At 44.9% G+C, this 11,544-nt stretch overlaps 1 protein-coding gene across 1 annotated transcript in view; it reads left to right on the top strand.

The window, feature by feature from the left end:
• Window positions 1-1,042: 1,042 nt before the first annotated feature.
• The window catches only part of GCH1 (GTP cyclohydrolase 1), a 52,488-nt gene continuing 41,986 nt past the window's right edge, over window positions 1,043-11,544 (top strand). Inside the window, exon 1 of the mRNA XM_003408648.4 lies at window positions 1,043-1,542. Coding sequence (XP_003408696.1) covers window positions 1,200-1,542 — 343 coding nt within the window. The 5' untranslated portion in view covers window positions 1,043-1,199. The remainder of the gene's footprint in view (window positions 1,543-11,544) is intronic.

Below are 11,544 nucleotides of genomic sequence, written 5' to 3'. Positions count from 1 at the left end.
CTATGCCTGTTAATACCTCTTTATATCTGTCAGAAAATCAATTTAGAAGCACTTTGATGCAATTCATGGGCTATTAATTTGATAGATGTTTTAAAACTCACCTTTGGTGTTATGACATAACAATCCTGCAAAGAGAGGGAAAAAGGCAATAATCTGAAAGAAAACAGTCAAAGCAGATGTCATTGGGTAAGAGCCCCAGTGATCAATAGCATTTCACAATTTGTACCAACATCTGGGACGAAGGAATTTAGTGAATCACTCTAAAATGATCAAGCACCAAATTTCAACAACTGCGTTGCTGCAAACCATAAATGGGTTTTAAATGAAAGCAATTTTTTTTTCTTTCGGCTTGCAAATCAATTTCTCCAGGGCCAAAGTTCTGGCCACCACAAATCCTCTCCTCCCAAATATTCACATAAAGATTACTTGGTGCAATAGTCCAGAGGGCTTGCAGGTGGCAGGTATTGCACATATTTTTAACAAACGAAAATCCAAGGGCTTCAAGTCACGTTTTTCTCTTGTCTTAAAAGCGTAAGAATAGGTTACCTTACTAGCTGCTTAACTGGGCTCTTTCCCTGCCGAGAAGGCCACCTGTTTGCTCATCTTTCACTGGGCGAAGGGACCAGAGCACTTCTGATCCAGGGCCCTCTTTGGCCCAAGAGGAGGCGACCCGTCAGGGACGCGCTCCGGGCCCAGGGTAGCCCCAGGCTGGAGAATTACCCGCCGCGGCTCCAGACACCTGCCCTGTTTCAGACTCCGTTCACTTGGTGACAACCGGAGAGTCCAGTCCACTCCTCCGGGCTGGCGCGGGAGGGACGTGGGCACCGTCCGCGCCTCGGCCCAGGCCCGCTGCCCCTCACAAGCCCACCCGAGAACCCCACCGCTTGCCCCTCCCGTGCCACCGCCCCCTCCCTGGCCCCGGGCGGAGTGGGGGACAGCGGGCGGGGCCAGCGCCGTGACGCGCGGCGGCCGGGGCCAATGGGAATGCCCGCGGCGCCCGCGGCGCGGCCCCGCGATAAATAGGAAGGGCTACCGGGCTCTCTAGCCGGAGGCTGCCTTTGACTCAGAGCGGGGCGCCTCGTCGCTTCCTTTCCTCAGGTGACTTTGCCCGCAGGGTCTGCTGTCTGCCGCCGCCGGCCAAGTTTTGTTGCAGCCCTTGAAGCGCCCCAGCTTCCCTCCCGAGCGCCAGTGGCGGGTCCATGGAGAAGGGCCCGGTGCGGACGTCTGCGGAGAAGCCGCGGGGCGCCAGGTGCAGCAATGGGTTTCCCGAGCGGGAGTCGCCGCGGCCCGGGCCCAGCCGGCCGGCAGAGAAGCCCCCGCGACCCGAGGCCAAAAGCGCCCAGCCGGCGGACGGCTGGAAGGGCGAGCGGCCCCGCAGCGAGGAGGATAACGAGCTGAACCTCCCCAACCTGGCGGCCGCCTACTCGTCCATCCTGCGCTCGCTGGGCGAGGACCCCCAGCGGCAGGGGCTGCTTAAGACGCCCTGGAGAGCGGCCACGGCCATGCAGTTCTTCACCAAGGGCTACCAGGAGACCATCTCAGGTCAGTGCACCCGGCGGCGCGGGCTTCCTGGGCGTGCGGGGCGCGGAAAGGGGACGAAGGAAGAGAGCACCGGTCAGGGAATTTCCGGAGTTGCTTCACTCTTGGCCGGGGACTCGAGCGCTGCCACCTCTGAACCTCACCCTCGGCCCTACCACCGCCTCGGCGGAGGAGAGGACCCTGCGTGCGACGCATTCCAGGCGTCCTGGAGGCAGCGGCCCCTCAGTCCGGGGAGTGGCTCCAGCCCCCCTCGCGGGGTCCTCCCCGCCACCTGCACGCAGCCCTCTCCTCCAGCGCAGGTCGTGCGTTTTGGAGGGACCGCGGTCACTAAGCTGCCCCGCCAGAGGAGCGTGGAGCCACCCTAGCCAGAGCGCCCAAGGGAGGGAGTGGGGAGGAGTCAGGAAGCTTGAGGTGTGTGCGGGGCCCAAACTTGCTCAGAATATGCATCACTCACCTGAGTGCTTGTTGAAGTGATGGCTCCCTGCGTCGTCCCTCTCTTGAGATCCCATATTTTGGTAGGTCTGGGGTGAAACCCTGGGTTCCTGTGCTTTGCGATGAAGCACATGATCCATCGCTCTAAACTCAGGGACCCAACACTCTTACTGACTTGCGGGGGGGGTGCGGGGTCTTCGGTTATCTACAGAGAGCTGTAATCCCCTTTTGTCTACCTCAGATTCCATCCAGTTCAGGCATTTCCCAACGTTTAGAGTGACCCCGGGCACGGGTTTTTCCGGAGTTCGGAGTGTGAGATTTCTTGGGCTCGTTTGCCGCTTAGAGAGTGCTTAGTCCCATCCCCTTAACCGAAAATAAAGCGACTCCTACCAGCGGCGGCCCCAGGAATCAGGGAGACTCGCTGGGCTTTGGGGGGCTCCGAGGCGTGTCCCTCCATCCTTCCATCCCACCCTCCACCCCAAATAAGCAGGGTTGACCCAGTGCTGTCCGCGCTTGAGTCTGGCGGGGCTTTTCATCCTGGGGTTGGGAAAGCAATCAGTGGGAGGGTTGGAGGGGGGTTAAACCTGTTGCTGTCGAGCCGATTCGGACTCATAGTGACCCTATAGGACAGAGTAGAGCTGCCCCATAGAGTTTCCAAGGAGCGCCTAGTGAATTCGAACTGGCGACCTTTTGGTTAGCAGCCTTAGCTCTTAGCTACCAGGGTTTCCGGTGTGTGGGGGGGTGGGACGTGGAAAATGACTGAGGACTTTGCTGCTTAATTGCCCGGTGAGGACTGTTGGTTCTTATTTAAAAAAAAAAAAAAAAGGCGGGGGGAGGGGGGAGAAAGAAAGAAAAAAGCCTCTGGCTTCCACGGGCTGGAATCAGAGACGTTGTTTCCTAGTCTGCATCCTTTGTGTGTCTTGGTGACATTTATTTCTCTGACCTGAGACTCCTGTAACAATGCTGCTTTGCAAGGTAATCCTCCTGCCTCTGTTATTTCCCTGAATGAGAGTGACCCCTCTGGTTAGATTCTGCGAAGAACAAAGTTATTTTTGCCCAGTCTTTCACACTCCAAAGGAAGGGTGGGAAATCGAATTGTGTGATGGGTGAGGCCCCAAAAGGAAATGATACTACATCCTACAGCCAAGAAATGGACCTCTCCTGTGTCCAGTGCACTTTTTTACCCTTTGATGGCAAAAGTTTGGGGCCTCAAAGTAGAGTTTCAAAAACAAAGACTATTCTTTAATAGACATTCAGTTTTCTGTGCGTTTTTTTTTTTGGTGATATCTCAAGATGTAATGAAGAAACACCCTCCTAGGGCCTTGCTCATTCTGCTCTTGCAGACACAGAAAGTGGTCTCTTCCACAGCCTTGGCCAGGCTTTGGGGATCCTGCCCTAACAGAATTCACAGGAGAGTGGTCTGTAACCTAAAATAACTAATTACCCAAAGGGAGAGGGATTTCTGACCCTGAGACAGGTCACAGAATTACCTAAAGTGGCTTACAGGTTTACATGAGAACTGGTTAGTGGAAGTTTGTCTCACGAGCCATGATTCAGGCAAGGAGAACTAATGACTCCAAAGAACATTTCATGCCACCTTAGAAAACTGTTCAGTCTAATGTTAATATATTTTTTAAAAAGTCCATGGGCCTGGAGAAAGAAAACAGATTAGTAGTTGCCAGAGGCTCCTAGTGGGGAGAGCAGAATGGGGAGTGACTGCTTAGTGGGTGCAGGGTTTCCTTTTGGTGTGATGAAAATGTTCTGGAACTGGGCAGTGGTGAATGGTAAATTTTAAGATGGCTAAGATGATGAATTTTATGTATATCTTGGGTGGTGTAGTGGTTAAGAGCTACGGCTGCTAACCAAAAGGTCGGCAGTTCAAATCCATCAGGCACGCCTTGGAAACCATATGGGGCAGTTCTGCTCTGTCCTATAGGGTCACTATGAGTTGAATTGATCAATGGCAATGGGTTTGGGTTTTCTTACCATAATAAAGTAAAAAAAAAAAAGTCTATGGACAATTTAAAAATTAATAACTGTTAATTGAGTGCTTTTTATGTGTTTTATGTAGATGGTCTTGGTTAGTCCTTAACTTCAAGGTAAATACTGTTCACTTATACCTTGAGGAAAATGAGGCTGACAGGTAGAGGTGGTATTTGAATCCATGCAGTCTTAGCTACTACCTTACATTGCTCCTTGGAGAGTTGAATCAATGTATCTTATCTAAGTCTTTCAAACTGTGAGTTGTGACCTATTAGTTGTGCCATGAAATTAACTTCATGGGTTGCTACCAGCATTTAATAATAAAAAAAAAAGTGGCTTGGAGGGAGGAAGATCAGTCTATCACACGTAATAAGGGTAAATGTTTTGAGGAACTTCTGTTTGTTATATATATATATATATATATATATATATTATATGATTTTATGTATGTACTGGGGCACAGTGGTTAAAGTACGTGGCTGCTAATAAAAAATTCTACAGTTTGAATCCATCAGCTGCTCCTTGGAAATTCTATGGGGCAGCTCTGCTCTGTCCTTTAGAGTCACTATGAGTTGGAATCGACTCCACAGCTGTGTTTTTTTTTTTTTTTTTTTTTAGTGTATGTACTGGCTCCGGATGTAAAATGTATTTCTTACTGTGGATTGTGATCAAAAGCTTGAAAGCCTCTGATCTAGGAAATCACACTGAAGGACATAAAATTGGCTTCTTGGAGGCACATATTTAAAGAGAAGGCAGAGTGGAGGGGAACGCTGAATTTATAAAGAAATGAGCCTGAAATGATGGGAGAGAGAAGGAAGGAGACCAGTGGGAGGAAGGACTGAGAGGGGACCTAAATCTATAAATTTGTAGAAAATACAGAAGAGAGTAACAGAGAAAACCATCCCACACAACCCCCAGTTTTTTCCTTTGAGAGCATAAATCAATTACCACTATTTCAGTTCCTCTTGAGTGAATTGATTATAGTTTCTGGTGTTCCAGGGAGTTTGTCAGTTCTCCTACATGACAGCTTCTCCTCAGTGAACCTTGCCTAGCACACCTGTCCTCTGGTGTCCAGTGTGTACCTTACCACGGGAGCTCCTGTGTTCACCCGTGACTGGGCTGTCTCACAGTTGCTATTCAATATGGGCTGTAGCTGTAGGCTTGGAGGCAGGGCTAGAGGAGCCACTATCAATTCTCCCAGGAACTGGCTGAGCTCTCCTTTGAATGTAGCATCATAGGATGATCCTTGGACCATCCATCTTTATCTATTTCTGTCCCTTTTTAGTTTAGCCACATCCTAGTTCTCTTACATACCCAAGGTTTTACCTTGGTGAGGTCTCCTTACTATATAAAGCATCTTTCTTGTATTTCACTACTCTTTTATCCGAAACCGAAACGCTCAATTGGAACCGTGGTGGTGAAGTGGTTAAGAGCTATGGCTGCTAACCAAAAGGTCAGCAGTTTGAATCCACCAGCTGCTCCTTGGAACCCTGTGAGGGAGTTCTACTCTGTCCTATAGGGTCAATATGAGTTGGAATTGACTCAATGGCATTTTTTTTTTTAGGCACTCAATTAATTTGGAGGGTCCACTATCCCTTGAGATCCTTATACTTCATGCCTGTATCTAAACCCTTCCCCCGTCTTCTCCCAATGAGTGTGAATTGGAACAGCCTTGTAGGTATCATTATCAAAACTTAAATGGATATGACTTGTCCTTTTTATGAGTTTATGCGAGTACTCAAGAGTCTTGACTTTTCTGTCACATTTCCAGTTAAAGTAGTGTCTTAGTCATCTACGCATTGCTGTTGAGTTGGTTCCAACTCATAGTGACTTTGTAAGACACAGTAGAACTGCCCCATAGAGTTTCCAAGGAGTACGCACTGGATTCGAACTGCTGACCTTTTGGTTAGCAGCTGTAGCTTTTAACTGCTATACCACGAGGGTTTCCCTTAGTCATCTAGTGCTGCTATAATACAAATACCAAAAGTAGATGGCTTTAATAAAGAGAAATTTATTTTCTCACAGTCTAGTAGGCTAGAAGTCGAAATTCAGGTTGTCAACTCCCTGAGAGGGCTTTCTCTGTGGGCTCTGGAGGAAGGTTCTTGTTATCAATCTTCCCCTGGACCAGGAGCTTCTCTGTGCAGGAACCCCGGGTCCAAAGGACACGCTCTGCTCCCGGCACTGCTTTCTTGGTGAGATCCTCAACTCTCTGCTTGCTTCGCTTTCCTTTTATCTCATAAGATAAAAGGTAGAGCAGGTCCCAGCCCAGGGAAACTCCCTTTATATTGGATCAGGGATGTGACCCGAACAAGGGTGTTACATCCCAACCTAATCATCTTCAACATAATCCAATCTTGCTTCATTAACCACAGGCAGAGATTAGGATTTATAATACACAGGGAAATTGCAGTCACAAAATGGAGGACAATCATACAGTACTGGGAATCATGGCCTAACGAAATGGACACATATTTTGGGGGGATACAATTCAACCCATGGCAAGTAGGTTTAAGCTTGTCTTACCCAGGCTGCCAGGACAGTTTTCATAAATGATGTTGACAGTGTCCCAGATTTTGAGAAATACGTGAGCATATATGTAATCTGGGGTGGATACTTAGTCCACTGTAGGTGACTGGCTCCTTAATTATTTCCCCACCAGGATGGAGGAGGCACAGACATCCATAGTGACTCATGTTGCGCCTAAACCATTTTCACTGCAAGATAATATCTGTTCTCTAACGATAATGCAAGGTAATTAGGTACTTTTTTTTAAATACAAAAATAAGCCTTAGCCACTTAATACTGAAATGTGGTGGCTATCACAAAAGGTTTTCTTTTTAATTTTGGATCACAAACATCTTTGATTTATTAAATAAGACTGCAACGTTGAACTAAGAATTGTAACAACTTCTAAGGTGTGAAGGGGCACAAAAAGTCAATTTATTTAGTGCCCCCCCATATTGTAACTGAAAGGCGAGCGTATGTCCTCAGTTTTAAAGTGTATTATAGAAAAGTTAATCTCGCCATTAAGAGGTGCTATTTTGGAAGTATAGCGTATTTAACTCTTGATTCATTAGTAATTTTGTTTGTTTTAATTGATGTTGTTAATGAGTGCTTACATAGGACTTAGGTCTATTTGTTACCAGAAAGAGCACTGTGAATAAAGAAGAGAAAAAATAATGTGGCTGTTGAAATATTATATGACTGGAATTTGGGAGTAGTCAAATTGATTAAACTGTTGCCAGGTAACTGAGAATGGGGGAAAAAAGCCAGTCCTAATAGCTTCTTTTAAAAAGTATTATCTATAAACAGTTTTTCTGGCATATGACAAAAACATGTCTTTGAAATACCAAACAATGCCATCCTGGTAGGTACTAAATACGTTTTTTCAGGAGGCTAGAAATTCTACTACTGTTTCATTTAACAAATTCATCAATTGCCAGGCCCTGTGCTGAATGCTGGCGACACAGGATAAGCAAAAACAGACATGGTTCCTGCCCTCACGAAACTTAAAGAATAGCAGACAAGACAGACATTAATCAGAGAATCACACGAATGGTAATTACAGATTGAGAAATGTGATAATACAGAGATCTCAGTTCAATGAGAGCATTTAAGCAAAGGAGCTTGATCTATGCTGGGAGGTGGGGAACATAGATTGGTGAAGTGACGCTTGAGCTCATATCTGAATAAAAACAAACACTATTGATTACTATGTGCAGAACACTCTTCTAAATTCTTTACATATGTTACTACCACATTTGATCCTCACAATAGTCCTGTGGCGTAGGTAATATTATCCCCATTTTATAGATAAGGAAACTGAGGCACAGAGAGAACTTGCCCAAGATCGTATTGCTTGAAAGTAGTGCAGCTGGGAGGATGATAGAGAATGAGAATCACAATCGCTGAGAGTCTACTTAATTTTAATCTGTACTATTTTACTGAAGTATTTGAATTCTCTCTCTCTCTCTCTCTCACTGTGTTTCCTCTGCTATTTTCTTTACCCAACTTTAGAAAGTCTTCTATCCTGGGCATTCCCCTCCTAACTCATTTGTAGTATACTTCTGTAATTTGAGTCCAGTATTGCATAGTTAGACTTGTAGTATTAAAATTTACCAGGAGAGGGCAACTGTCTAATCTGGAATGGATTTTAGATTATGAATCTAGGATTACATGAACAATTCTTAATTTGAGGTTACGCAAATAAAAGTATTCCCTACAATTATAAGTTCTCTATTGAGTTTATGGTAATTAGAGTGAGGGATAATTTGGATTAGATTAATCAAGAGTATCTGAATGGAGGTGACTCTGTTATACTCAAGGCCAAGAGGACATACACTCATTAGAATTTTGTCCTGTTGTAGCCTCCCCTTCTATTGCTGTTGAGGCGATTCCGACTCATAGCAACCCTATAGGACAGAGTCGGACTGCCCCGTAGGGTTCCCAAGGCTGTAATCTTTATGGAGGCAGACTGCCACATCTTTCTCCTTCAGAGCGGCTGGTAGGTTCAAACTGCCCACCTTTTGGTTAGCAGCTGAGTGCTTAAGCACTGCCCCATCAGGGCTCCTTTATTATAGCCTCAGTAGCAGCTCTTTAGACCTTTTCAGAGAAGAAGAATTGTCCATACTCATCTTTGAATTCCTAGCACCTATTTTTTTTTTTTTTATCAAGTTGCCCAGCACATGTGGGGGACTTGATGAATATTAGGATTAATTTCTTAAGGACAGGAACACCCTCTTAACTCTTGTGTCTTCCTCCTTCCACAGTGCTCTGCGCATAAAAAAAAAAAAGTACTTAATAAATGGTGGTTGTTTTATAGACTGGAAACCCTGGTGGCATAGTGGTTAAGTGCTACGGCTGCTAACCAAAGGGTCGGCAGTTTGAATCCGCCAGGTACTCCTTGAAAACTCTATGGAGCAGTTCTACTGTGTCCTATAGGGTCGCTATGAGTCGGAATCGACTCAACGGCACTGGGTTTGTTTTTTTTGGTTTGTTTTATAGACTTTAAAAAAAAGTAGAGTATTTAACTTTATGAAGAAGTATAAAAATGATTGTTCAGGATCTCCTGAACAATTTAGGCTGGAGGTCAGCCTTCAGACATCTTTGTATCCTTCCTGGAGTCCTCCACATGTAGAAACTCACCTGTTTGGTGAGTTGGCTCCTTCCATCTCCAGCTGACGTATGAGTCCATGGCATCTTTCGAAGCAACTGGCTGTTTCCTTGGTACATCAAAATTCTTATGGAGGAAGAATCTTTAGAAAATTTGTCAGGATTGCAACCAGCTTTTAAATTCTTTATTGTAGAAATTTTCAAATGTGCACAAAATTAGGATAGTATAAAGAGCTTCCACTTTAAGGACTAAAGTGCACCTGACCCAAGCTGTGCTATTTTCAGTCACCTCATATGTACACGAAGACTGGACAACGAATAAGGAAAACTGAAGAAGAATTGACACCTTTGAATTGTGGTGTTGGTGAAGAATATTGAATATACCATGGACTGCAAGAAGAACAAACAAATTTGTCTTGGAAGAAGTACCGCCAGAATGCTCTTTAGAAGCAAGGATGGCGAGACTTTGTCTCACATACTTTGGACATGTTTTCAGGAGTGATCGGTCCCTGGAGAAGGACACATTGCTAAAGAACATTTATTATATACTTTATAAATGTGTGTCTATTTTAATGATTTTATGGTTTGGAAACTTCTCAGTTCTGTTTTAAATATTTGTTTTAGGACTTTTGTTTTTTGTTAAATACAGTATAAATTCTTAATATTTACATTCATTTTAAATAGTTTTATCTATAGTAAAAAACCCCAGTATCTTTAATAGTATATAAATTTCAGAGAGACACAAATTTGTTGTAACTCATTTTTGAACTGTTAAGCAAATATAATGCAAAATGTTCCATCTATATTGATATATCCAAATTGTGTCCCCTTCTGTATATTTGTATCTGTGCTTAAGTGTATACTTTTGCATGTTGTGTATTACATTTATAAGTATTGTATTTTTATTTCCTTGTTTTAAAAATCCTTAGAATTGAAGATATATTAACTGTGTATGTGTGTATATGTGTATTTATCAAGCACAGACTCTATGGATGAACCTGTACTAACTATTAAAAGTGAAGCAAAGATAGTTGACTCTGTTCTTGGCCCTTAAGACCTGTGTCCTGTGCTAATGGGGACCAGACACTAAGTTACCAAGAGCAAGGCAAAGGGAATTCTGCATGGTCAGAAGGAGGGTGGGATTGCTTTTGGTGGAGAGACTTGAAATCACTGAAGGCTATGGAGGAGGTGGCTTTTGAGCTGAACATTGAAGGACATTCTTTTTTTTTTTTTTTCTAAACAGAAATTGTCCATATTATAGTTTGAGTGTTTGTGGTGCAATGGGTTTTCTTTTATATGACCTTTCTGGCCCTAGGTTTGTATTCTCCCAAAATGATTGGTTGGGCTGCAGTCTTGCAAGTAATTGGTTGGTTTACTATCCACATAAGTGGCTTGCAGGGATTGGTCCGTTTACTATTCTCATAAGAGGCTTGCAAATCCACGCAGTAGAATTTGTTGGTTTCTGATCTGCCTAAGGAATCAGTTGGTTTAACGGGAAGCCATGCCCTGAAATTGACAAGGAGTTTCCTATATAAGCAGCCAATCTCACAGAGGTTTTTGGGGCTTCCTGATCTATGAGAGTCAGCAGAGGAGTGTGTCCTTTGGACATGGGGCCCTTTGCTGACAGCCTCCTAGAAGAGCTGTAAGATAGATCAAGGGCTTTAACACTGAACTGGTAGCACTCACCGAGCTGATAACACTGAAGGCTGAGAGAAATGGTGGCAGGCACAGCAGAGCTGAGCAGCAGAGAGATGGTGGCAGTGGTGTGAGCAGGAAGAACTATGAGACCTGCGGATGGCAGTGGTGGGCAGAGTCAGCCCATGAGAAGATGATAGTGGTAGGTGAGTTGCCCATGGAGCAAAGCTGGGCACCTCCAGGCAGGAGGTCCCTAATGGAGCTGGACATCTTCAGGCAGGAGGCTTGGGAATACACTGTACATGTTGCCATAAACGTTTTCCCTTGAGAGCTGTTGTAATGCTGGCCTAACCTTAGCATTGACCCAGGGTTGTCCCGAAACTGCTGGCTGAGAGTTGAACTAGTAAGCACAGAGGGCCAGAGCCAGCCAAGCAAAGCCACACAGAGAGACAGAGAATGAACACAGGCACGCCTCACCTGACCTGCCTTGGCAGCATACCTGCTGAGAGAGAGAGAGACACTTGCTGACACCTGGTCCATGGTGTACCTGCCCAGTGGACATGGGTAATTTGGCAAGGGTAAGCAGGCACCCTTTTAGACATAAGTGCTACATGAGTTACTCACAGAGGTGAAGGGGATTGGTTTACCTTATATCTGTTCTGTTGTATACTGTTTGCTTTTTATAAATAATCAGATAATCTGTTCTTGTTTTTACTGTTTACCTTCTGTGAATAATAATAATAGTAACGGCTTTCAATTACCAACATGTGTAAGTGTCTTGTGTGCATGACCCAATCAGGCTGGATAGTAGAGTCCTTATCTTAGCAGTCTTACCACTGCTAG

Source organism: Loxodonta africana, chromosome 10, assembly GCF_030014295.1.
Source record: "Loxodonta africana isolate mLoxAfr1 chromosome 10, mLoxAfr1.hap2, whole genome shotgun sequence".
Lineage (NCBI taxonomy): Eukaryota > Metazoa > Chordata > Mammalia > Proboscidea > Elephantidae > Loxodonta > Loxodonta africana.
Note: the sequence above shows the minus strand (reverse complement) of the source record. Positions and strands in the feature narration are given on the sequence as shown.